Source organism: Vombatus ursinus, unplaced genomic scaffold (genome assembly GCF_900497805.2).
Source record: "Vombatus ursinus unplaced genomic scaffold, bare-nosed wombat genome assembly UNPS02009205.1, whole genome shotgun sequence".
NCBI lineage: Eukaryota > Metazoa > Chordata > Mammalia > Diprotodontia > Vombatidae > Vombatus > Vombatus ursinus.
The window spans coordinates 29,594,506-29,618,868 of record NW_020948983.1 but is presented as its reverse complement, the minus strand read 5'-3'; the positions used below and the strand labels follow the sequence as shown (position 1 = coordinate 29,618,868).

General features: G+C 44.2%; 1 protein-coding gene across 4 annotated transcripts; it reads right to left on the bottom strand.

Annotated features, from left to right (window-relative positions):
* Positions 1-379: 379 nt before the first annotated feature.
* On the bottom strand, positions 380-23,444 carry KIF7 (kinesin family member 7). Of its 4 annotated transcripts, none has more exons than XM_027851536.1 (20): positions 23,277-23,444; positions 22,615-22,804; positions 21,355-21,704; positions 19,243-19,443; positions 18,444-18,849; positions 17,480-18,020; positions 16,235-16,357; positions 15,351-15,572; positions 14,621-14,745; positions 13,770-13,894; positions 12,523-12,675; positions 12,006-12,208; positions 9,305-9,502; positions 8,790-8,915; positions 8,415-8,591; positions 3,978-4,193; positions 2,002-2,208; positions 1,430-1,628; positions 1,202-1,348; positions 380-774 (listed from the first exon to the last, which is right to left on the bottom strand). In XM_027851536.1, the coding sequence occupies exons 3-20, from the start codon at positions 21,680-21,682 to the stop codon at positions 401-403; spliced, it is 4,071 nt and encodes a 1,356-aa protein (XP_027707337.1). In that variant the 5' UTR covers positions 21,683-21,704; positions 22,615-22,804; positions 23,277-23,444; the 3' UTR covers positions 380-400. The 4 variants fall into 4 exon arrangements, 3 of the variants coding, with proteins under 3 accessions (XP_027707337.1, XP_027707339.1, XP_027707338.1); XM_027851538.1 differs by having other exon boundaries at positions 12,523-12,672; XM_027851537.1 differs by lacking the exon at positions 23,277-23,444 and having other exon boundaries at positions 22,615-23,137.
* Positions 23,445-24,363: the final 919 nt, after the last annotated feature.

Sequence of the window (24,363 nt, the reverse complement as noted above, 5' to 3'; positions counted from 1 at the left end):
TGCTGGTCATATCTAATTAGAACAAAGGTACTCTCCCCTGACCCCCTGCCCCCACACACACCTCATGTCATTGGTTTAGCCATGCTGATAAAAATACAAACTGCAATTTCCTTGCAAACTCATTCCTTGGTTCTTAAAACTCACCTTAAAGCTTATTTATTATGAAATGATAATAAACTTTTAAAATACATTTACAAGGTCTTCAATCCCAGCTGCATATATTGTAGATCACTGAAATCACACAGGCTGTATCAGCTTCTAGTAGATACGTACTTTTGAGCATTAGCATCCTTCAATAGACCACAAATTCACTGGTCATTGAATAGCATAGTTCTGTCCACTGGGGCAACACCATTCACATCCAAATCTCAACCTCTGAGGCAGGCCTTGGGATTTCTGTCTATATTGGGTTTTTCCTAACATCAATCATCCCTTGACTGGCTCTTCGTAACTCTCGTCTTGATTTGGGCAAGGGCCCCAGGCTCCGAGGCAGAAGTGGTTCACCCGTAGGCAGCATCCTTCCAAGTAGAGGTTCAGATACTTCTCGCTGCCTGAGCTCCTCTAAGCAGCCCTGCTCGTCACCAGACAGGGATGAGCGCTTCCATGTCAATGGTAATGGTGCGTGCACTAAGTCTCGAATCTCTTCCCTGGCTTTAGGAGTTCCCTCACCGAGTGATGCCTGCCAGAGCTGCTCAGAGGCTGCACCAGTCTCCTCTTCCATTCCAGCTGCAAAAGACGGTCTGTTCTCGATGCACACGGTCCGTTTCTCCCCTCCTGTCACCAAGGACACAATTTTGTCAAGAGTTGATATCAGGACATTTAGTCTCATATTTATAATATAGAGGTAATATCACTATCAAAAAGGTGAGGAAGGTGGCTCCCTCAGCCTTGATGTCCCAAGGGGGAAGAAAAATGAGCAAAATTAAAAGCAGCTCAAACTTGCTGGGGAGGTATTCCCACTATCTGAAAATTGCAGCCATCTAGTCCAATCCTTACACAAAGGAATTGCCACTCGTAAGACACCCAACAAATAGTCATCCAGCCTTTGCTTGAGGTTCAACAAGTTTCTAATCCTTCTCACTTCAGGATTTAAGCTAGGCTGGTGGCTGAGCTTAATGAGAAACCTTCTATGACAAGTTAGGTTTAACATCCCAAAAGGAAATTAAGATGATCTAGGTTAGCCATCAACTATAAACTTTACCTTTGCTCTGTCCTGTGGAATTCAAGTTATTAAGTCTCTGCTTCAATTCCTGATTTGTCCACATGTATCGGCCTAGTTCTTTCTCCAGAGCTTGGATCCTATTTTCATATTGCCTCTTGCTGCCTGCAAGTCCTTCACCCAGGTGCTCTGAATATAAGAGGCAAGGTGTGTAGGGGGAGACCATAAAAAAGAATCATACTAACTTGGAGTGAATGGAACGAGTATTACCTCGGCTCTGCTGGAGCAGGAGTTGGATGTTTTGCTCATGCTCTTTCTGCTGCAGGGTTAGCTGGCGGTCCATCTCTAGTCGCTGTCGTTCCACCGCTACCTCCAGCCAGTACACCAATCTCTGCTGTTCCTCTAATTGCATTTCAAGTTCTGAGAAGGCGATTTGCTGCTGGTGCTGTTCCTCCCGAAGTGTTACCACCTGTCCCAAACCCCAGGCTTTGCCTTACCTGCTGATCAAGCCCTCACACTCTTGAGGCTTATAGCTTTGTCCCTGGAGACCCAGAATCTAAATGAAATCTTCTAGACAGGGACAATCTCACATTGATCAGAAAATCAGAAAAAAAGGATAGCGGTGAAGACATGGCACTCAGCTTGAGCCTGTGGACAACACTGGGTTTAGGTGAAAAGGGGTTTCATGGAAAGGGGAGGGTTAAGGAGTCCCTGGGGATTGTAGTTTGTCCTAAGTTCAGACCCACCAACTAAGGAAATTAGCTATTCTTTATGCCTCTTTTTGGTGTCCCATGGAATTGAAGGTCAGATGAGACATGGCGGAGTTTGAGATAATTGCCTACCTTATCAAAATACTTGCATAGCAAAGCCCGGGTCTCTGAGGAAGAAAGGTAGCTGAGTTTGGCCATGAGGTTCATCTCACATTGAGACAACATGGTGGCTGAGGCCCGTAGCACCCGTTGACGACATGTGATGGCCTCATTCTTATATTCAATGGCTGCATCTAGAGCTTCAATAGCCTCATCCAGCTGGAATAGAGTTCTTTCTTCCTGTGGGGGCACAGACATTGATTCTTGGGGAAATAATATATATTAAGCTTATGCCAGGTGCCAGGTTCTGAATGGACCACACACATACAATACAGGACCTATTTTGGGGTGGGCAGTAGTAAATGTTCAATCATTTAAAAAAATCAAAATATAGTCCCTGACCTCTAGTTTATATGCTACAGACTCAGGAAAGAGCTAGGGACCCAACAATGCCTATATGCCTGTCCCTATAGGATCAGTACATAAGAGATTGATTTACATCAAACTGAACATTTCAATCATAACCCCAGCCCAATGGTGAGAACCCCAAGTATTGTTTGAGAAGTTTCTTGGGGTATACTGTTGGAACCACTGCTATCAATAATCCAAAATAACAAGTACAAAAAAGTTGAGATGACTTAGAAATGTATTATGTTCATACTTGTGACTGATTTGCTAGTCTGGCTTTGTTTAAGATGATTTACTACAATCAATTGATCTTCCCTGAGTAAACAATGACAGAGTTTCAAGGAAAGATGCCTTGTCAATAGGAAAAACCAGATGTGGTACTTTAAATATACCATTAATGACTGTCTTTATTAAACTAACCCATGTACAAAATTGAATTGGAATTCATAGCATCATTTAATTCCAGAGCTGGAATGGATCACATAGTCTAACCCTCTCAGTTTTTATAAATGACAAAACAGACTCGGGTAAACCAGCAAGGACTAGAACCCAAGTCTCCAGGCCCCTGACATCTCATCCAGTGCTCTTTCCACTCCATATTCCTAGATTGTGCTCTATTCCCTCCAACCACAAAGAAGGCAGAGGAGATCATGCACAAAATGTACCATGAGCTCCTCTTAGAAGTGAGTAGAAGGGCAGCTAGGTGGTGCAGTGGATAGAGCACTGGCCCTGGAGTCAGGAGGACCTGGGCAAATCCAGCCTCAGACACTTAACACTTACTAGCTGTATAACCTTGGGCAAGTCACTTAACCCCATTGCCCAGCCAAAAAAAAAAAAAAAGAAGAAGTGAGCGGAATGGGAAGGAATGGATTTTCTTCCGTAGCACTCCAGATAAGTGGTCATCCAGCTTCTACTCAAAGATTTCCAGAAATCATGAAAGTTTGATGTGATTATTTCTAATTTAGTTTTGCTTCCAGAGAGAAGTGGAAGGTGCAGCAAGCACCTGGTGAGATATCGTTTAGGAACTTCAATGGCTGGGGTATCTCATTCTATTTATTTATTTTTAGTTCTCAACATTCACTTCCACAAGAATTTGACTTCCAAATTTTCTCCCCATCTCGTCACTCCCCCCACCCCAAGATGGCGTGCATTCTGAATACCCCTTCCCCTTATCTGCCCTCCCTTCTATCTCCCTCCCCTTCTCTTATCCCCTTCCCCTTCTATTTTCCTGTAGGGCAGGATAGGTTTCTATCCCCCATTGCCTGTATATCTTATTTTCCAGTTGCATGTGAAAACAATTTTTAACATTTGTTTTTAAAACTTTGGGTTCCAGATTTTCTCCCTTCTTCCCTCCCCACCCACCCTCATTGAGAAGGCAAGCAACTCGATACAGGTTATACCTGTGTAGTCATGCAAAACACTTCCATAGTAGTCATGTTGTAGAAAACTGTATTTCCCTTCATCCTCTCCCAACCCCATTTATTCTATTCTCTCTTTTGACCTGTCCCTCCTCAGAAGTGTTTGCTTCTGATTACAGGGGTACCTCATTCTAAAAGAGATTCATGGGCTTGGGAGGGGCTCACATGTAAGCAGAACAATACCTCTGGGGACAGCAGGTTACCCTGCCTCAGTTTACTATCAATCTCTAGTCGCTGTTTGAGCAGCAGGTCCTTTTCTTGTCGCAGGTTGTCAATCTCTACACGTATCTGTTGCTGGCTGTGGGCGCTGCCCTGCCGGAGCTGCCCACTCTTCTCAGACAGTTCCTTTTCCAAATGCTCTAATCGACTTGATACTCGCACAATGTCCTCATTGAGTGCCTGCAGAGAAAGAATAATAACAACTATATAAGCCCTTACTGGACGGGGCACCACCCCCGTTCCTAGGAGGCTAGTAATTTAGTTAAGATGTACAGGACACACATGCAGCAGCAGCAAACGATAAAAGGCAATAAGTGGTATCCTTCAGACTAAGTTCAGAAAGGGGGAAGCTCAAGGAGAGCTAGAGGAATTAGGACAGACTTTATGGAGAGAGGAGAATTGGACCTGGCTTGCAGGATGATCAGCACGTAAGCAAGGGAAGGAGATAACAGGGGAATATGAACATGGCCACAAAAGTAGGAATGAGCCTTGTGTGTTCATGGGACATGAAGAAAAAGAAGCGTACACTGTGGAGTAAGAAAAAATGGTTTGGCCAAGTAAGGTGAGGCCTGAAGTGGAAAGTCTTATATAAGAGGCAGACAACAAAATTCATTGGCATAAGGGATCTACTGAAGTTTTTACTAGGGGAACAGTGTGAAGAGTAATTTAGTAAGGACCTTGTCACTCTATCAGTCTTTTAAGAAATAGTTTAATAGAGCAGGGCCAAGATGGTGGCATAGTAAAAACCAGTGTGATGAGCTCCCTTCCACAGACTCCTCCAAAAGGATCTAGAAAATATGCAAGACAGAATTCCTACGAAGAAATCCTAAAAAAAGTCACCATGAGTCAGTCCTTTGGTACAGGGATAAGGAGATAACAGGGAGGTCTGCAGACACTGAGGACCGGATTGGGTTAGAAACAAACAGTGCCCAAACTGCTGTGTCTAGGGCCCAGGAAAAAGCTGAGCACCAGGGCAAGAGGAGGTCCCAGACACATACAAGGAACCCTCAGACCCATATTGAAGCACTGCAAAGGAGACAGATGCCAGCTGGTAACTTTGTCACCCATTACCCAGTTCTAGGTCACAGATCCAGTGTATCATTTAACAAAAATAACTGACCTGGAAAACAGATCAAGGGAGTGGAGGGATTAAGAATCATTTTACTATGTGAACTCTACAAGCAAAAAAAAAAGAGCCTAGATATCATATTTCAAGAAATCTTTTTCTTCTTGTGAACTGATTCAACCATTCTGGAGAGCAATTTGGAACGATGCCCAAAGGGCTATAAAAAATGTGCATACCCTTTGACCCAGCTATACCACTACTAGGTCTGTATCCCAAAGAGATCCTACAAATGGTTAAAGAACCCAGATGTACAAAAATATTTATAGCAGCTCTTTTTGTGGTGGCAAAGAATTGGAAATTGAGGGGATGCCCATCAATTGGGGAATGGCTGAATAAGTTGTGGTATATGAATGTAATGGAATACTATTGTGCTATTGGAAATGATGAGCAGGTAGACTTCAGAAAAACTTGGAAAGACTTATACGAACTGATGCTGAGTGAAGTGAGCAGAACCAGGAGAACACTGTACAGAGTAACAGCCACGTTGTGTGATGACTAACATTGATAGAGTTATCTCTTCTTAGCAATGCAAGAATCTAAGACTCATGATGGAAAATGCTGTCCACATCCAGAAAAAGAACTATGGAGTTTAAATGCAGATCACAGCATATTATTTGCTTTCTTTCTCTCTCTCTCTCTCTCTTTTTTTTTTGTTCTTTCTCATGGTTTCTTCCATTGGTTCTAATTATTCTTTACAACATAACTAATGTGAAAATAGTATGTCGAGCCTACATCAATTTACATGCCATTTTGGGGCAGGGGGAGGGGAGAGATGGGGAGAAAATTTGGAACTAAAAATCTTATGGAAGTGATTGTTGAAAACTAAAAATAAATAAATACATTTATTAATTTAAAAAAGACTACGAGACAGCTAGGTGGCGCAGCGGATACAGCATCGGCCCTAAAATTAGGAGGACCTGAGTTCAAATTTGACCCCAGACCAAACACTTGACACTTACTAACTGTGTGACCCTGGGCAAGTCACTTAACCCCAACTGCCTGAAAAAAAAAAAAAGATTATATTTTACTTTACCAAATCAAATTGTCTCTTGAAAGAAAAAAGTACTAAAAAAACAAAAAGAAATATTTTTCTTTTAGAAAACTGCCCCAGATCTCTTAGAACCAGAGGGCAAAGTGGAAATAGAAAGAATCTACCAGTCACCACCAGAAAGAAACTCCAAAATGGAAACTCCCAGCAACATCATAGTCAAAATCCAGAGCATCCTGTCTAAGAAAAAAATACTGCAAGCAGTCAGAAAGAAATAATTCAAGTACTGAGGAGCCAGTTGGGATCACACACAATTTAACAGCCACCGCCATAAAGAAACACAAAACTTGTAGTATGATATTCAGAAGGCAAAGGATATGGATTTATAGCCCAAGAATAACTTAGCTAATAAAACTGATTATAATGCTACAGGGGAGAAAATGGACCTTTAATGAAATAGAGGATATCTAAAGTATTCCTGATGAAAAGACCAGAGCTGCAGAGAAACTTTGAAGTTCGAACACAGAAGCAAAGAGCAACACAAAAAAGTAAACATGAACAAACAATGATAAAAAATTAAAGAAAGATAAACTGCTTACACCCAAATATGGGGAGATGACACATGTGCCCCCTCTGCACCCTATCATCATCAGGGTTCACAGAGGGTGTTCAATTAGATAAGACCTGGCAATGGTTCTGTTATGTCTTGATGTTGTTAAGAAAAGAATGGAAGGGGGCAGGTAGGTGGCACAGTGGATAGAGCACCAGCCCTGGATTCAGAAGGACCTGAGATCAAATCCGGCCTCAGACATATAATACTTACTAACTGTGTGACCTTGGGCAAGTCACTTAACCCCATTGCCTAACCAAAAGAAAAGAAAAGAAAAGAATGGAAGGAGAGGAGAAGAGGAATACACAGGGAGGAAAGGGAAAGGAAAGTTAGGGAAAATTATCTCACATAATCAAGGTACACAAGTAGACATATAAACAAACTGCTAACACTCATATATCTCTCATTTAAACTTGCCAAAAGGAGGAAAAATACACACAACCACACACATAAAGAGTTAGGCACAGGGGAAGCTAGATAGAGCACCGGCCCTGAAGTCAGGAGGACCTGAGTTCAAATCCGGCCTCAGACCAAACACTTGACACTTACTAGCTGTGTGACCCTGGGCAAGTCACTTAACCCCAATTGCCTTAAAAAAAAAAAGGTGTTGGGCACAGAAGTACATTGGGAAAAGAGAAGAACTGGGGAGGGGGAATTAGAAGAAGGGTAGACTGAGGGAGGAATTAGTCCTAAGCAAAAACAACTGTAGGGATGTACAAAAATATTTATAGCTCTTTTTGAGGTGGCAAAGAATGGGAATCTGAGGAGGTGTCCATAAAGTGGGGGATGAATAAACAAGTTATGGAATACTATTGCGCTGAACTCTTATCACTATAATGACCAACTTAGATTCCAGAGGACTTAATGATGAAACTTGCTACTCACTTCCTGAAAGAGAGGTAAAGGACTCAGAATGCAGAATAAGATAAATACATTTTTGGCCATGGCTAATTTGGTCATGACTATACATGTTTGTAATGGGTTTTGTTTTTCTTGTGTTCTCAATTGGGGAAGGGGGAGGAATGGAGTGGGAAGGCAAGAAGGTGGATCTTGGTTGATCAGCACAAATAAAAAAAAATTCTAAATAGTTCAATAATAGATTTTTCCTCTAAATTGAGATTGATTACCTATATTTATATAGCCATCAATGGTTACAAAGCACTTTACATTCATTATCTCATTTGATTTTCACAACAGCTCTGTGATGACTACTTCATCTACAAGTTTACAAGTTTAAACTACAAGTTTATCCCTGTCTATAAAGTGAGACACAAAGCAGTACAGTTGGGATTTGAATTCAGATCTTCTAACTCCAAATCCAGTGCTTCTATACCATACTGTCTATATATTTTAATACTTGATCACATGCTGCCTGATTTTTGTATTTGATTGTCTGTTGAGCATTTCTTCAACATTATAAATTTCCTGTGGAAAGAGGTCCCATTTTCTACCTATCCAATGGAACTCAGATCAATGTACACAACAGATATCAAATAAATATTTTAATTGAATTCAGGGATGAGAACTTAGGTCCCTTTAAAAATTTAGTCCTTGAGCATCTTCCTGATGATTATGTAGCAATCTCCAATTAGCAAGCCTTCTCTAACTTCTTTTCCTCCTGGAAGATAATAGATCCTGCCTTCTTCCTGTTCCTCATGGCTGTGGTTTGATGCTCACCTGACTAGACCGAAGTCTCTTGCTCTCCAGCCCAGTTTTCTCCAGCATCAGAGCTTCCTTCTTAGCCAGAATAGTCTCCCGTTTGCACAGTTCCTCCCCCAGCTCTTCTAGAGCCCGCCTCTGCTCCAGGACCTTCTCCATTTCCAGGTCCAGCCATTTCTTTTGTTCCTCAATCTTCTAAGGGAAGAGATATTAGACCATAACAATCCACACTTCTATCTCAATCCAATTGGCCTTCGGTTCTCATTCACCTCCTTGGATCACAACTCCAAAGAATTCCGAAACGCGATCCAAAGGCCTCTGAGTCCCAGAACACGACTCTCTGAGTATAAGGGTGAGTCAAGGCCTCCCTAGCAACCTCTTAACCACAGGTACCTGCTGCTGCTCCAGGCTGACCACGGAGCCATTGCTACCACTCCTCCTCTTCCTCTGGAAGGCTGCAATCTCTTCTGTCTTGATCTTCAAGATCTTTTGCTGCTGTTCATGCTTGAGCTCCAGTTCCTAAAGGAAGGACCAGAGCCGGGAAGCCAAGAGAAAGGGGCTGGAACACATCCAGAGAACAGTAGCCTGTTTACAAGGATACCCCTTTCTTCTAGGATTTCCCAGTGATGGACCCCAGCATCACGGGGAGTGTTTCACCCTGGTCCAGGTATGTCATATGTGAAGCAATCCCCACCACCTGTCTCTTCTCAACTGCTTTGGTTCTTCCCGTTTTGCCCACCCTGGCTCCTGCTGCCTTACTTTACTTCCCAGAAATACATCCCTGCAGGCTTTTGTCTTGAGTTCTTCACTTTCTAAGTCTCAATGGACCATCCCCAACCTCATTACCCGAGCCGTGTCACCAGCTCCTACCTGCCAGGTTCACGGCATGAAACCCCAAAGACCCTGACCTTGACCCGGTGCTGCCTCTTATGCATCTCTGTCTCCAGACGCCTCTTCTGCTCTGTCTCCTCCCGAAGCCGCCTCTGCAGCTGCCCTTGCTGCTGACGCATGAGTTGCACATTCCTCTCCAGTTCTCGTACTCGCTTCTCACTCTGAGCTGACAGTGACACTAGACGCTCCGTGGCCTGCTTTTTCTCCTTCAGGACCTATGCCAATAGATAGATCAGTCAGTAGCTCCAGAACTCTGGCTGGCCACCTTCCTAGCACAGTGGACCTATCAGGTCCATGGAGATGTCACATTCATGGAGATGCAACAGAATGTAATGGAAATAGCATGAATGTGGAATCAGGGGACTAGCCTACTGAATCTTGATTCTGCTAGGGCAGCTACATGGGAGGGCAGCTAAATGGCACAGTGGATAGAGTACCAGGACAGGAGTCAGGAAGACCTGAATTCAAATCCGGCCTCAGACACTTACTAGGTATGTGACCCTTGGCAAGTCACTGAACCCTGTTTGCCTCAGTTTCCTCATCTATAAAATGAGCAGGAGAAGGAAATGACAAACCACTCCAGTATCTTTGCCAAGAAAACCTCCAAATGGGGTCATAAAGAGTCAAACACCACTGAATAACAAAATGTTCTCCTTACTTAGCCATGTGACATGAAGTTTTGAGGCAGCTAGGTAGCTCAGTGAATAGAATGCTGAGCCTGGAATTGGAAAGACCTGAATTCAAAGGCCTCAGACACTGACTAGTTGTCTGTCCCTGGGTAAGTCATTTAACCTCAGTTTGCCTTAATCCACAGGAGAAAGAAATGGCAAACCACTCTAGTATCTTTGCTAAGAAAACCCTGTACAGGGTCATGAAGAGTCAGACATGACTGAATGACTAAACAACAAAAACAATTATATATCATATATATGCATACACATATATACATATGAAATTTATTTATATGTAATATATAAAATTTATATGTATGTGTATACATGTATATACACATACACACACACTCTGTAAAACATAGATAAAAATACTTAAGCTACCTAGCTCACATTCCACTAAAATCCTACTCTGATGCCTCATAGTGATATAGAGATAATTAAGGCCATACCTCTGAAGTGCAAGCTCTGACAGATCCTACCAAGTGCAGGCCTGGTGAAAGACTTTATGCCTGTTGCCTGAGAACCAATCTAAGTCATAATAACCCACATCGACAGTTAAATACACATTTTCTGATTTTGTCAGTTTAAGGGATTCCCAGTGGGAGAACTCCCTCCACCAAAGCTGACTACATGCCATCTACATAATACAATAGATAAACTCTAGAGAATTGCCTGCGGCACATGGGATGTAAGTGATTTGGCCACATCATGACCATAGACAGTTACCCATTCCACCGAGTAGAGGGTTAGGGACATGGCACCCCTATGATCTGGAAAATCTGTGTAAAAAATTTTGGCCCTCCCTTTGCACCAGAGAAGAAGTCTGAATTATTACAGTATTAAAAAATAAAATATATTACATAATACTGTACATATATTTTACACATTTCTGAGTTTCTAAACCTTTTCTGTGTCATCTACTGGCCTTCGTGTGTCATCTGGGGCTGCTGCTAAACCCCCAAAAAATTCCCATTTAATTTTTCATGCAGACCCATGATATATTAAAACCGCAATGGGGAAAGTTGTAATGTGGAAGGGATAACTGTGACTAAAAAGTGTTACAGGCAAGAAAGGCTCAACAGTAGAAGGTTGGCCACTTAGTGATTTTTTTGGGTCACTGTAACCCATAAAATGGACAAATAAAAACTCCTAATCTCATAGAACTGTTTTAAGCAAAGTGCTTCTTAAACTTTATAGTTTAGTGCTTTATTTTCAGTCATTTTTCAGTTTTGTCCAACTCTTTGTGACCCCATTTGGAGTTTTCTTGGCCAACATACTGAAGTGGTTTGCTATTTCCTTCTCCAGCTCATTTGACAGATGAGGAAACTTGAGGCAAACAAGATTAAGTGAGTTGCCCAGGGTCATATAGCTAGTAAGTATCTGAGGCTGGATTTGAACTCAAGTCTTCCTGACTATATAGGCCCAGTGCTCTATCCACTGCACCACCTATTTTCCCCTTAGTACTTTACAGCACTATATAAATCTAAGCCCCCTATTACATTCACCCCAGAAAGTTGTCCCCTGGCCATTCCACCCTTCTTTGGATAACAAAGGCCCTCAGATGCTGCATATAGTTTGTTTCCCCTATCATCCAGGGCTCTCCTTCCTCCTTCCTTATAGATTATCTATAAGGCAGAAACCATTTCTCAACTTCTAATCTGTTGGTGGCTTAAAATACTGCTAGATTCAGTGCTTAAAGAATACATTATATCCTCACAACAATAATGATGAAAATAATAATTCACAGGTATTTTAAAGTTTACAAAGTGCTATCCTCATAACCAACCCTGTCTATACAGTTGCATCTTCTTACAGAATTTTTAGTCTCCCATGACCTGGGAGACCAGGAGAGATTCAATATTAAGTGGGTGGAAAAGCTAAGGCAAGAAGGAGTAGTGACTTCCCAAAGTAACACAGTGAAACATATGATCACAGACCAGGCTTCCAGACTCCAAATAATTTATCTGGGAACAAAAATGTAGTTGGCAAAGAATTTCCTTACTGTTGCTTGAGAGGATTCACCAATATCCCTCAGGACACCAACCTGTACTTGACTTTGGGCAGCAGCAACCCTCTTGCGGAATTCCTGCAGCCAGGATCTCTCCCCAGGGTCCTGGGGTTCCTTTCCCTCCAGCTCGCGAAGCTGCCTTTGGCCCTCATTCAGCTCTGCTCGCACCCGGTCAGCTTCTCGCTCCAGCTCCCCAATTCGCTGGCAATGCTGCCGATTCATGGCCTGGGCTGCCTTCCCTAGAAGCCCACAGTTTGGACAGATGTCATGGCCTGGGGTGGGAGGACCCAGGGATGACCATCTCTATCACCCATCACCTCAGTGTCTTGTCTAGGGGCGTGGATGTTTTCCCCCAATCCCAACAAGTAACTCCTCGGGCTGAATAAGTCTACAGAAAGGTTCTCCCTTGGGACAAAAGACTGAATCTCTCTGTGGAATCACCGAGAAGGGAAATGAGGACCAAACATGTCAGGAAATTATATTTTTGTGGGGATCTACCTGGGCTGCCCTGTACTCAGGAACAGTGAAAGAGGATCCCAAGACACCCTATCACCTGTTCGGATTAGCTCTCCGATCAGTTCTTCCTTCATACGAATGTTAATGGCCAGCTCCCGGATCTTCTGCTGGGCCTGTGCCAGACGCCACTCTGAGGCCTTGACAGAGGGGCCTTGTCCATAACCAGCTGGCTCCTTTCTCCCATCAGCTGCTGTAACAACCCAGGATGACAGACACTCAGAGTTGCCTCCAAGGTTGCTGAGGCGAGCAGAGGAGAGGGTGAAAGGGACAGACACTCATGAGTTTCACAGTACAAATTCAGAGGTTGTGTGAGGAAGATATGAAAAGACTAACGGAGGGAGAACAGATTTGTGGCAGTTTCTGTTCCCCACAATCACTCCTGCCTTTTCCACAAGGATTCAAAGACTTTGGGGCAGGTGAGAATGTTTCCTGGGGTCTGAAAAAGGCTCCCTCAGCTACCTTGCTTTCCTTCCAGGAGTCTGATCCTTCATCTAGGTAAGGGGTTCTTAAACCTGTGTTTCATAATTTCAGAGGGTACCTAAACTTGGATGGGACAAAAATTATATCTTTATTTCAATATAATTTATTTCCTTTGAAATCCTATGTATTTGAGTTTATGCATCAAAAGCATTGTTCTAAGGAGGGGTCCACAACGTGGCCCAGACTACCAAAGGGATCTATGACACAAAAAAGGTTAAGGAGCCCTAAGGAGGAGGAGTATAGTGTATGGAGCCCGGAAATTGGAGTTGGGAAGACCTGAGTTTGAATCCTACTTGAGACACTTACTAACTGTGTGACTCTGGGCAAGTTACTTAACCAACTTGGGCCTCAGTTTCTTCATCTGTAAAATGAGGAAGATGACAGACTCAAACTTGTGATCCTGTAATCTAGGAGAAAGGGTGTCACTCCCCAAGGAACCCCGCCCCCCTTTTACAGCAAGAGAAAAAGAGGCCCAGGGAGCAGAAGTGATATGTCCTTCATCTCCTTGTGAAAGTCCCAACCTTGGAAATTAAACATCATGTTCCAGGAAGAGACAGAGGGTGTGTACTTGGTGGGAATTGGGGTGGGGGTGGGGTAAGGGAATAGGAGGCGGGGAGAAAGGTGGCTTACTGCTTCAAAGAATCAATTTGAGAAACTGAAATTCAGTACAGAAAGTCTCATCCAGAACCCCTACAGCAAAACAGAGCTAGAGGACCTCTGCCTAAGATGCTCCTGGTGAGATGAGATGAAGGGAATGGGGTTAGGGCTAGTATTGCCAATTGCAATGCTGACAGCTCCACCCACCTCTGGCCACATGGGCAGCAGTGTCCAGTTCCTCTAGATGAAGTTCCAAGCCTTTATTCTCTCCATGAGGTTCTCCATGCCACTGGACAGCAGCTTTCTTCTTGCTCCAGCTTCCAATTCCATTTCTAGAGAGCGAGACCCAGAAAAGCATACACCCTTTCTACCCACAACTGTGGCAATTCAAGGAAATAACAAGTATTAGAGTTAAAGCCTCTGAAGGTACTGGGACTTCTATCAGAGGGTCAAAGATCAGCTTTTCTGTGGTGGCAAAGGACTGGGAACTGAGGGAGTGTTCATCAACTGAGTAATTATGGTATATGATGTGATGGAATGCTGTAACAAGCAATGGAGGCAGTTTCAGAGAAGCCTTAGAAGACATGAACTGATGCAGGGTGAAGGGAACAGAACCTGGGGAACAATGTATCCAATGTCAGTAACACTGTAAAAAACAAACAGCTTTGAAAGACTTAAGAATTCTGATCAATGTGATGCTCAACCATGACTGCAGAGGAACAACAATGAAGGATGTTTCCAACTCCTGACAAGAGAGGAGATGGACTTAATATGCATAATGAGACACATTTGTGGACATGGTCAAATAGGAAAGTGTTTTGCTTGACCAATGTATATTCATTATAAGGGTTTTGTTTTGGTTTTTCTTTTTTTTTTCTTTTTGCATGGGATGGGGGATGGAGAGAGGGAGAAAAAAAATGCTGGTTAATTTTTTAAAATTTAATTAAAAAAAAAAGATTCATAGGGCAGGAAGGCCCTTTTGACCTCTTGCTGCCTGGGGGAGTTTCTAGCTTCCTACAAAAATGTTTAACCTCCAGCAGAGATTGGTTATGGCTTACCTTCGAAGATGCAAAGACCTTTTGGGTTCTTCTTCTTCTTCTTCTTCCTCTGAGGGTGAAGAGGAATGACCTCCGGGCCTTGCTGCTTCCACTCCCTCATCCCTGTTTTCTTTTCTGTTAATCAACTGTTCCAGGGAGAAGTAAGGTATAAAGGCTGTCCCTAAGGTTTTCTGAATGTCCCATCCCCATTTCTTAGTCCAATAAGCCTTCAGTGAAAAGATACTCTCATGGGCTTTCTTGGACTCCAGTCCTCAACTCCTAAGAAGTAGGTTTCAAGGTTGGGTATACTGGACAGACCCAGTTTCTCCATTACCACAGAGGTGAGGGAATGTGGGAGATGCCAAATGCTGGCTTACTGTGTGGTATTCAGCCCCATGTTAGTCCAATCTTACCCCTTTATCTGGGGTCACTCCAAAAAAGAATCATCAGCATTTCATAGCCGGGAAAAGAGACTCAAAGAGAGCAGACATGTGTAGTGGATCAGGTGTCAGAGGGCAATGTCCACTGCCATCTTCCCTAATGGAGCTGGACAAGACGAAATCCATGAGGATTTAAAGAAGGACCTCACTCTCTTCTTTTGCTATAGGATAGTTTTCTTCAGTTCTCTTGCTTTAAGAGTCAAAGAAACACCTGGTCCCATCCTGTGATGTGAAGCTACCCTGAGTACCAGGGCAGAGAGCTCTTGGGAAAAAAAAAAAGATAGCTCTTTTCATTCATCCCTATCCCTTACCTCTTCCTTTCGGGCTCTCCCATTTTCAAGACATAAAGGCGTTGGAGATATGCCAAGAGCATGAGATCGAGCTGCCTCCAGAGGGGCTGTATGGGGCCGAAGGGTGTGGTCCCCCAAAGAAACACCCTGCAATAGCTCTGTGGGTCCCCAGCCAGGTCTGGTCATTTCTAGCCGCAGCTGAAGCTGCACAATCTCATCTTGCTGTTCTCGGAGCCGGTCACTCTAAAACGCATTAGAAATAATAATAGTAGCAATAACAATCATACCTAACATTTATATAATTATGTTTATATAAATGTATATTTACAAAGCAAACTCCACAAAACCTATTAAGTCAGAAATGCAAGTATGACTATCCCCATTTTAAAGATGATGAAATAGGCTCATTGAGGATAAGGGACTTGCCTAGGATCACACAGCTAGTAAGCACCAAAGCCAGTATATGAATACAGGTCTCTCCTGACTCCAAATCCAGTGTTCCTTACAGACTATAAGCTAACAGGAAGCAACTTACCAAGATTTTGTAAAACCCATAGTGTCATCATACCCATGGTGGGTATTCAATGTGCAATAATCCTAATGACCTTATGTCTTTACCAATATGTGTGTACAGAATTCGTGGGGGATAGCTTTTCTGACCTATGACTTTCAACAGCCAGAATCTAGGCTAACTGCCCAAGAACAGGAAGGAGCCATAGAAATGAGTGCAAAAAGTTCCAACAAGACAAAATAAGCTTTAGATGTGAACCTCGATCCAATACCTGAAGAACTGGGAGAAACAGACATTCTTTTTGCATTAAGTTATCCAGTCAATAAATATTTATTAAGTACCTATTATGTACCAGGCACTGTGCCAAGTGGTATAAATCTGCAAGAAGACCTACCTGCAGCTTGTATTGTTCCATGGCATCTTCCAAGGCAGCCAGAAAGTCTTTGTTCTCCTCCTCCAGGCGGGCTACTTGGCTCTGCAGGCTCAGCAGCTGTTGTTCCCCACCTCCTTCATGTCCCTTGAAGAAAAACTTAAATGGTGTCATGGAAGGGGGTCCTTGCATGCATCTCTTTCCCTAATGCATCTCAAAAAGGAGAGCAATTCCTGGAGATTCCTTTGCCCTCTACATTCTTTATCTACACACAGTCCATCTTTCCTCATTTTCCCCACACCTATCCTGTCCTCTCTGCTCTTAAAGCCTGCATTCCTCTCTATTAATTCTTCTCTCTCTCTCTCTCTCTCTCTCTCTCTCTCTCTCTCTCTCTCTCTCCCTCCCCCTTTTGTCTCTGTCTCTGTCTCTCCTCTTTGTCTCTGTCTCTCTACCTTCTGTCTCTGTCTATTTCTCTGCCTCTCTCTTTCTCTTTCTAGGTCACATTCTTTGCCTCTTCCTAAGCCATAAAAGGAAGCTTTTAGATTTGGTGCCATCTCTAACACCTTTTTCATTTTTTAGGTACTTCAACCCAATTTCAGTTAACTCTTCCCAGATGTTACCTTTTCGTCACACAGTACAGATTTAGGATCATAGAATTTAGAATGTGAAGGGACCTTAGAAATCATCTAGTCTTAGAAGTTCTTAGATGTTTTGTGTGTCATGGACCTCTTTGGCACATTAGTGAAGACTGTGGACTCCTCAGAATGATATTTTTTAAATACATAAAATCCAATTATACTAAAATATAGTTATTAAAATATTTTTGAAAAACAAGTTCACAGGGACAGCTAGGTAGTGCAGTAGATAGAACACCGGCCCTAAAGTCAGGAGGACCTGAGTTTAAATCCGGTCTCAGACCAAACACTTGACACTTACTAGCTATGTGATCCTGGGCAAGTCACTTAACCCCAACTGCCAAAAAAAAAAAAAAAAAGTTCACAGACTCCAGTTTAAGAACACCTGATGTACTCCAACTCTTTCATTTTACAGATAAGGAAACTGAGGCCAAGAGAACCGAAATGACTCGCCCAAAGTCACAAAAGCAATAAATGACAGGGCTAGGATTCAAACCCAAGTCCACTGACTCCAAATCCAAATCTTTCCATAATACCATGGTGCCTCCCTTTAGTCCTGCAAAAAGGATCCACAGTCATTGACCAAGGGGCCATGAGCCCTACTTCCCATGTGTTTCCTGTCCTATTGCCGTACCTGAGCCTTGGATGGTTTTGCCCCAAGTCCCTGGGGGCACTGGTCATCGGCTGAGGCACTCTCAATGCCACTGTCAGGTGCAGAGGCAGAGCTCAGGGCACTGCGTTCACCCTCCACAGTACAAAGCCATTCCCGAACTTTCTGGGTCATCTCTTCAGGCAGCCTTGCTTCTCCCCGCAGCTCCAGCAAGAGGTGGTAGGCTGCATCGGTGCAAGCCCTGTAGCGGGCACACTCTGCCACAAGGCGAGCAGACAATTCTGGAGCGCGATGCTGGCGGTGTACAGGTTCGGGCCTGTGGATGATGCGAGTTTCTGAGCGGTGCCGCTGCTCTAGGGCCCGCTGGAGACTTCGGATCTGCAGCTGCAGCTCTTCTACATGTTCTGGTTCCCGCCGACAGTTGACCCTGGCACAATTGCGAATGTTCTGGGCCCGGCTGGCATAGTTCAGGGTATTGAGGGTCTCATCAAAATCTGAAGAAGAAGGGCTGATGCAGGCAATCATCACTGTCTTGGCATTTCCACCCAAAGAGTCTTTCAAGATCCTGTGGAGAGCCAGACAGAGAACCAGTGTTGGGGCTGCCATTATAACGTGCCATATTGGTCCCCAGTGGTCTTCTTCCAAAGCATATTGATACCTTCTTGGCAACTTATACTCCTAAGAGAATTTCCAAGACCACAGAGAGAATAAGTGACTTGCCCAGGGTCACACAGCTAATCGATTGTGTCAGAAGCAGGGCTTAAATCCTAACTCTTTATCTATTATATCCCAATGCTTCTCATTACTGATTGCTAATACTGCTTCTGGAAGTGGAATCTGATTCCCCGGCTCTCACAGGTATGCCCCCAGAGAACAGAAGAGAACCCAGGCTGCCCCTCCCATGCCAGACAGAGAATTGTTCCCAGAAGCCACGTCACCTAGACACATCAGACATGGCAAAGGTGAGGAGACATAGGCTCACACATACCTAGTGATCTTGGAGTCCCGATAGGGGATATGGCTGCCCTTGCGGTGAGGGTCACCCAGGGCACTGATGACATTGCCCAGTGCCAGCAGGCTGCTATTGATCTGAATACTCTCCTTTAGCCTCTCACCAGTGTTGCCTGTTTTCAGTACCCTCTCAGAACCTGCTAGGTCCACAAAGTGGAACTTGGAGGAAAGAAGCTGGCCGGAGATGGGACCCATGGAGGGAAGGCGAGGCAGGCGGCCAGCACCTCGGCGCTGCTCCATGGTCACTGTGAAGATGGCGTGGGAACGACTGGACAGCCGGTTGATGTGAGTGGCCCCCGTATGCCGAGCTGCATTGCCCACCTCCAACAGGCTCAGCACCTCATCTAGACCCTCCACTTCTATCTCCTTGACACCACACAGTACTGCAAAGAGAACATTTCATTAGCAACTCAAGGGCTCTAGTAGGAGCCAAATGAAGAGAGGATCATAGAATGGTCATCCTAGAAAGGACCTTAGAGATCATCTAGTCCACTTCCCCCTCTTCTCCCACGACGTTCAAAGAGGTAAATGACTTGCTCCTGACAAGGCACTGGTGTTCCTTCCGTGACACTGCCACTCTCTTCTGTTTACCTCCCCATAGCACAGTGCCACCTGATACTACAATAAGCTCAAGGGTGGATATAGCAGGTCTTTAAGGAACATGGAGACATTGTTTTATGGAGCAGAAAAACTAGGGACGGCTTGACCAATCACAACAGAGCCTTTGCAGGGTCCTTAGGAAGATCACTCAAGGAGATTCACAGAGGGCTTCTTACCAACATTTCCTTTGTCATCCTCTCGTAGCTGGATGTCTCTGCTGGCTGTTCCCACCTCCAGCAGGTCTCGGAACTCCTCCTTGTACACCTCCAGGTAGGATACACGCACAGTGTAGTCCAGTAGGTCATTCTCGTCAATGAGCTTGAAGACTTCTGCCATGGCCCGAGGTATGATGCCCTGTTCATCCTCATGGAGGGAAGCTGGAGGAGAGCACAAGGGACTCAGGGGCTTCAAGAGGTAAGGATCTCAGGACATAATCAGACACCTCACATCATGACGGAATGAAACACAGGTGAAAAGTCTGCAGGGTCTCTACTTTAGGACAGCCAGACAGGCACTCCCTTTACCCACAGTGGAAATTTCTCCAAAGAGCCCTGACATGGCTGAGTCCCACAATATTCATATGTATATGCCTCCAGCACACACAAAAAGGGTATAAAGCAAGAAATAAGTTTAAAATGAGATAGATATGACTGCACTTAGGGCTACAAACAGTAGTAACTTAGGGTTGGAAAAGGAACTGAAAGTAGGCTGAGGGTGTGGGGTAGGAGTAGGACCGTAAGACTATTTTATAACAAATTTTTATTGATACATTTTGTTTTTACAACATCTAGATTTCTCCCTATAACCCTTTCCCTATCCCTTCTTGTGGGTCATCTTTTATTAAAAAAAAAAAAAAAGAATTTTTTAAAAAGAAAAAAAAATGAGGAAGATAAAAAATTCTATAAAACCAGTCAAAGAAATCTGATATTATAGGCAATGGAACCAGAAAATATTAATAGCTAGGAGATACCTTAGAAGTCATCTTATCCAACCTCCCCGTCCACGTAAGAATCCCTTCAACAACCCTGACAGAAATGTATACAGTCTGTTTGAATACTTCTAGTAATGAGAAACTCACTACCTCCTGAGTCAGTTTATTCTGTCTTTAGCTTTAGTTGTTACTGTTTGCATTCTTCAGTATGGTCAGCTCTATCCAATTTTAACTAATTTCTGGCTTTCTACCCTTTTCCTGTGTTCTAGAAGCATATGAATATTTGGGGGCTTTGAACAATGCCAAGGGCTCTATGGAGAAATTTCCATTGTGTGTGTTAAGGGAATTACTCTCTGGCTATACTCCTTAAATGAAGAGAAGTTCTTCCTCTCTGTAACTTCCATCCATTAGTCCTAATTCTGAAGATAGGGACAACACAGAACATATCTAAGTTCTCAAATATTTGAAGACATCTGTTATGTTTCTACTTCTTATCTTAATTTTCCCCTTTCCTGGTTAAACATCCCCTAGTTCCTTATAAGACATAGCTTCTGCACCTTTCACCACTCTTGTCACATCTATATACCTAGTTTGTCACCGTCCTTAAAACATGGCACCCAGAGCCAAGCATATTTCTTTTTTTTTTTTTGGTGAGGCAATTGGGGTTAAGTGACTTGTCCAGAGTCACACAGTTAGTAAGTGTCAAGTGTCTGAGGCTGGATTTGAACTCAGGTCTTCACGACTCCAAAGCCAGAGCTCTATCCACTGCGTCACCTAGCTGCCCCCAAGCACATTTCTCTAGAGGTGTTCTGAACAGTGGTAGGGAGCTGGCCATCAGTTCCACCTTCCTTTCATGGGTCCCAACTATAGACAGCTCCTCTCCTCCAGTACAGTGATTGTTGCCTCCCATGATCTGAATGCTAGACTTACTTAATGTAGTCTAAGACTGTTGGTGGTATTTGCATTTCTTGCACCAGGCATAGAGTAGGTGCTTAATTAAAGCTTGTTGATTGATAATTATTTTTAGCAACTACATCATGTTGTTGGTTCATATTGAGATTATGAACCACTAAAACCCTCCATAATAGCACTAGGAATTGGGTGGGAAGGTGGTGACTTTGAAATGTTACACCCAGATTTCATTTTTTTTAACCAATACTCAATGAGTCAATAGAAAGCATCCTTAAATGTCCCCTCCTCACTCTCCACAGGAATTAAGATAGGAAAGTTAAATAAAGTTAGTTAAGTACAAGTATAGGAAGGGAGTGGGGGAGGTAGTACCGCGAATTTGGGAATGTAGTGCTTCCAAGTCTCAGGAATAGGTACAAATTGGCCTGCCTCTGAGAAGAACACTCACCAACACTAGCCTCCCCTATGGTATAAGTCTTCCCTGAGCCAGTCTGACCATAGGCAAATACAGTTACATTGAAACCCTCGAAGAAAGCCTCTAGAAGAGGCTGCACACAGGTCTGGTACACCATTTCCTGACCCGACATCTCTGCAAACACCACATCGAAATCGAAGGACCGATTTCGGCCCAGGATGACCCGACATTCCTCTGGTTCCACCTGCAGGCAGCTCTGATGTCCGTGTAGTAGCTCTTTGGGCAAAAGGGGCCTGACACGAAGGGCCACTCTCACGGCCGTCTCCTCCGCCTTAGCTGGAACTGGGGCTTCCAGTCCCATAGTTAGGGCATTCCACAGCTCACTGTTACAGAGAAGAGAAAAGAGAAGAGAGCTCCTTACCCAACAATGCAGTGAGTACCTGCCCACTGCAGGTTAATAAGTGTTTGTTGAATTAATGCATCTTGTAGCAAAAGACAGTTTCTAGGAGTGATTCTTCCTTTGATTTGCTATTGGGCCAGTCATTTAACTTCTCTAGAATGAATTTAAGAGCTTTAATCAACTCCATGACCATGATTCCAGAAAACCAATGATGAAGGATGTTTCCTATCTCTTGACAGAAAGGTGATGGACTCAAGATGCAGAATGAGACAGTTTTGGACAAGACCAATGTAAAAAGTTGTTTTGCTTGACCATGCATATTTGTTAAAAAGGTTTTATTGTGTTTTGTTTCGCCTTGCTTTCCTAGGGTGAGAGTAGTGAGAGGGAGAGAAAAAGATAAAAAATTTAATTTAAAGCTTCCCTAGGGCTCAGGTTAAGACAGCAAGAAACACAATGGAAATTGCTCCAAAGAGAACTTTGTGAAGCCCCACAATATTCATATGCCTCCAGGACACATGAAAAGAATAGAAAGTAAGAAATCAATTAAAAAGGGATAGAGCTGACTGCACCTAAGCAGCGAACAGTAGCAACTAGGTTACTACTGTCCTAGCTATGGTGACCACTGTCCTGTCCTAGCTACGTCATAGAGATGTGTACATGATAAAATGTAGCTCAGATTTTCACAGCCCTCCCCCAGGCGTCTAAAGCACTATAGAAATGCAAGGTTTTGTTGTTATTCTTACAAAGCTTGGTTTAGGAACGCAATCAATAAGGTAGGCTGAACTCCACAAGTCTGGAACTACTTCTCAAAGCAGATCAGGGAACCCCACCCGTCCCCTCATCGCCACCCCCCCTTCCACCCCCTTTCAGGAAGGGCTAATAGTGGGGCTCACCCAGAGGATTCCAGAGCCCAAGTGCGCCTGCTGCGTGGGGTCGTGTGGATCCGCAGCCCTGCTGCGACTCTCTGGCTGCTTCCTCACCACCGTGCAGTTCCGAAGTTTCCCCAACTTTTACAAACCAGCAGCAGGGATCTAGGGCCGCTCCGCTCCGCCCGTCCAGGCCAGGGCCAGCGCCAGCCCAGGACTGCGGGGAGGAAAGAAAAGCTCCCTCGCTGGCCCCGCTGGTCCAGCCCTTCACAGTCAACGTGTCACCTCCACTCCCAGGGCCAGTTGCGGGCGCCAGGAGAAGGCTCCGCGGGCAGTCCCCCCAGGATAGGACGACGGCGCTGATCAGTGAACTGGCTCCCGGTACCCCATTAAAGCCTGGACCCGGGACGCTGCAACAGCCGCAGAGATGCAGAAGCAGCTACCATCCTCTCCCCATTCCCCTTAACTTTCTGCCCTGGGCCTCCGGCCCATACCCTACCTGCTCCCGGACTGGCCCTCAAGCCTTCCTTAGTCCAGCCGGTCAAACTTGGGACCTGGGGTCGCCTCGGCGCAACCTGATGCCGTCATCTCGCCCCCCTCACCCTAAAAAATCCCGCCCCCCTTCCCTCAATCCCTCGGTTCAGCCCACTGTGGAGAGAGGGAGGAGAATGGAGGAGGCGGGCACTGACCTTTCCCAGGGATTCGGGGGCCACATTGGGGAAGCTACGTCTTGTGGAGAGCAGGGACCAAATTGGAGGACAGAGGCAGAGTTTGGGGAAATCTAAAAAAGATGGGAAGATAGGGCAACTGACATAACACTGTGGATGAGGAAACTAAGGCCCCCAAAGTGACTTGCCTAAGGTCATACAGCTAGCAAGTGGCAGAGACAAGACTTGTGACCATAAATCTCGTGTTTGTCCACTATCCTAAGCTGCCTCTAAGAAAGATGTAGGGAGAGAATGCGGAAGAGAGAACTGGAGAGAGCCAAAATGGGAGGGCCTGGCAGCTCTAAAGGAGACCAGTCTTGACAGGCACTAAAAAGGTCTGTCACACTTCAGAACACACACACACACACACACACACACACCCTCTACCATTCATCCCTAAAGCACATAATCCCTTCCTCATCACACTATCCCTTCCTGCTATGTGAGCATTCTACGTTAATGGGGCCTCAGAAATAGTTTGATTTTTTTGAGAAGCCTAAAAATGTAAGTAATTGGGGGAAGAGGGTGGGTTCCATTTGGAATCCAGATATTCCAGAGTAGGGCAATGCCCCCTAGCTGCCAGTTGGTTACAACTGCATTCTTTCCACAACCACTTTCCACAACTTGCTCAGTTGGGAAATTCTTTGATTCACCCACAGTATTCCCATTACATCTCAGAAGTCACACAGTCAGACAACAGCAGTGCCCTGGTTATTTGTAAAGCCTTTCCCCGGTCTTTGTATCAGTCCGTAGGAAACACAGTGCCACGAAAAAATAGGGGTTGAATAAATGTTAGTTGGTGCTGCCAGTGCTAAGAGCAAGCCTGGTGTAGTGAATAAAGGGATGGACTTGAAATTAGGAAAAAGTGGTTCCAATTGTGCCTCATACTCTTACCACTAGTCCTAAGCCAAACACTTTTTCTAGCCCCAATTTCCCCAACTTTTTAATAACAGCCCCTACCTGAGAGGGCTGAGGTGAGGGCTTGAATGAGATAACATATGTAAAGTGCTTTGTATTATTATTATAAAGAAATGTAAAGGCAAATGCTGAAAGGATGGTTTTCCTCATA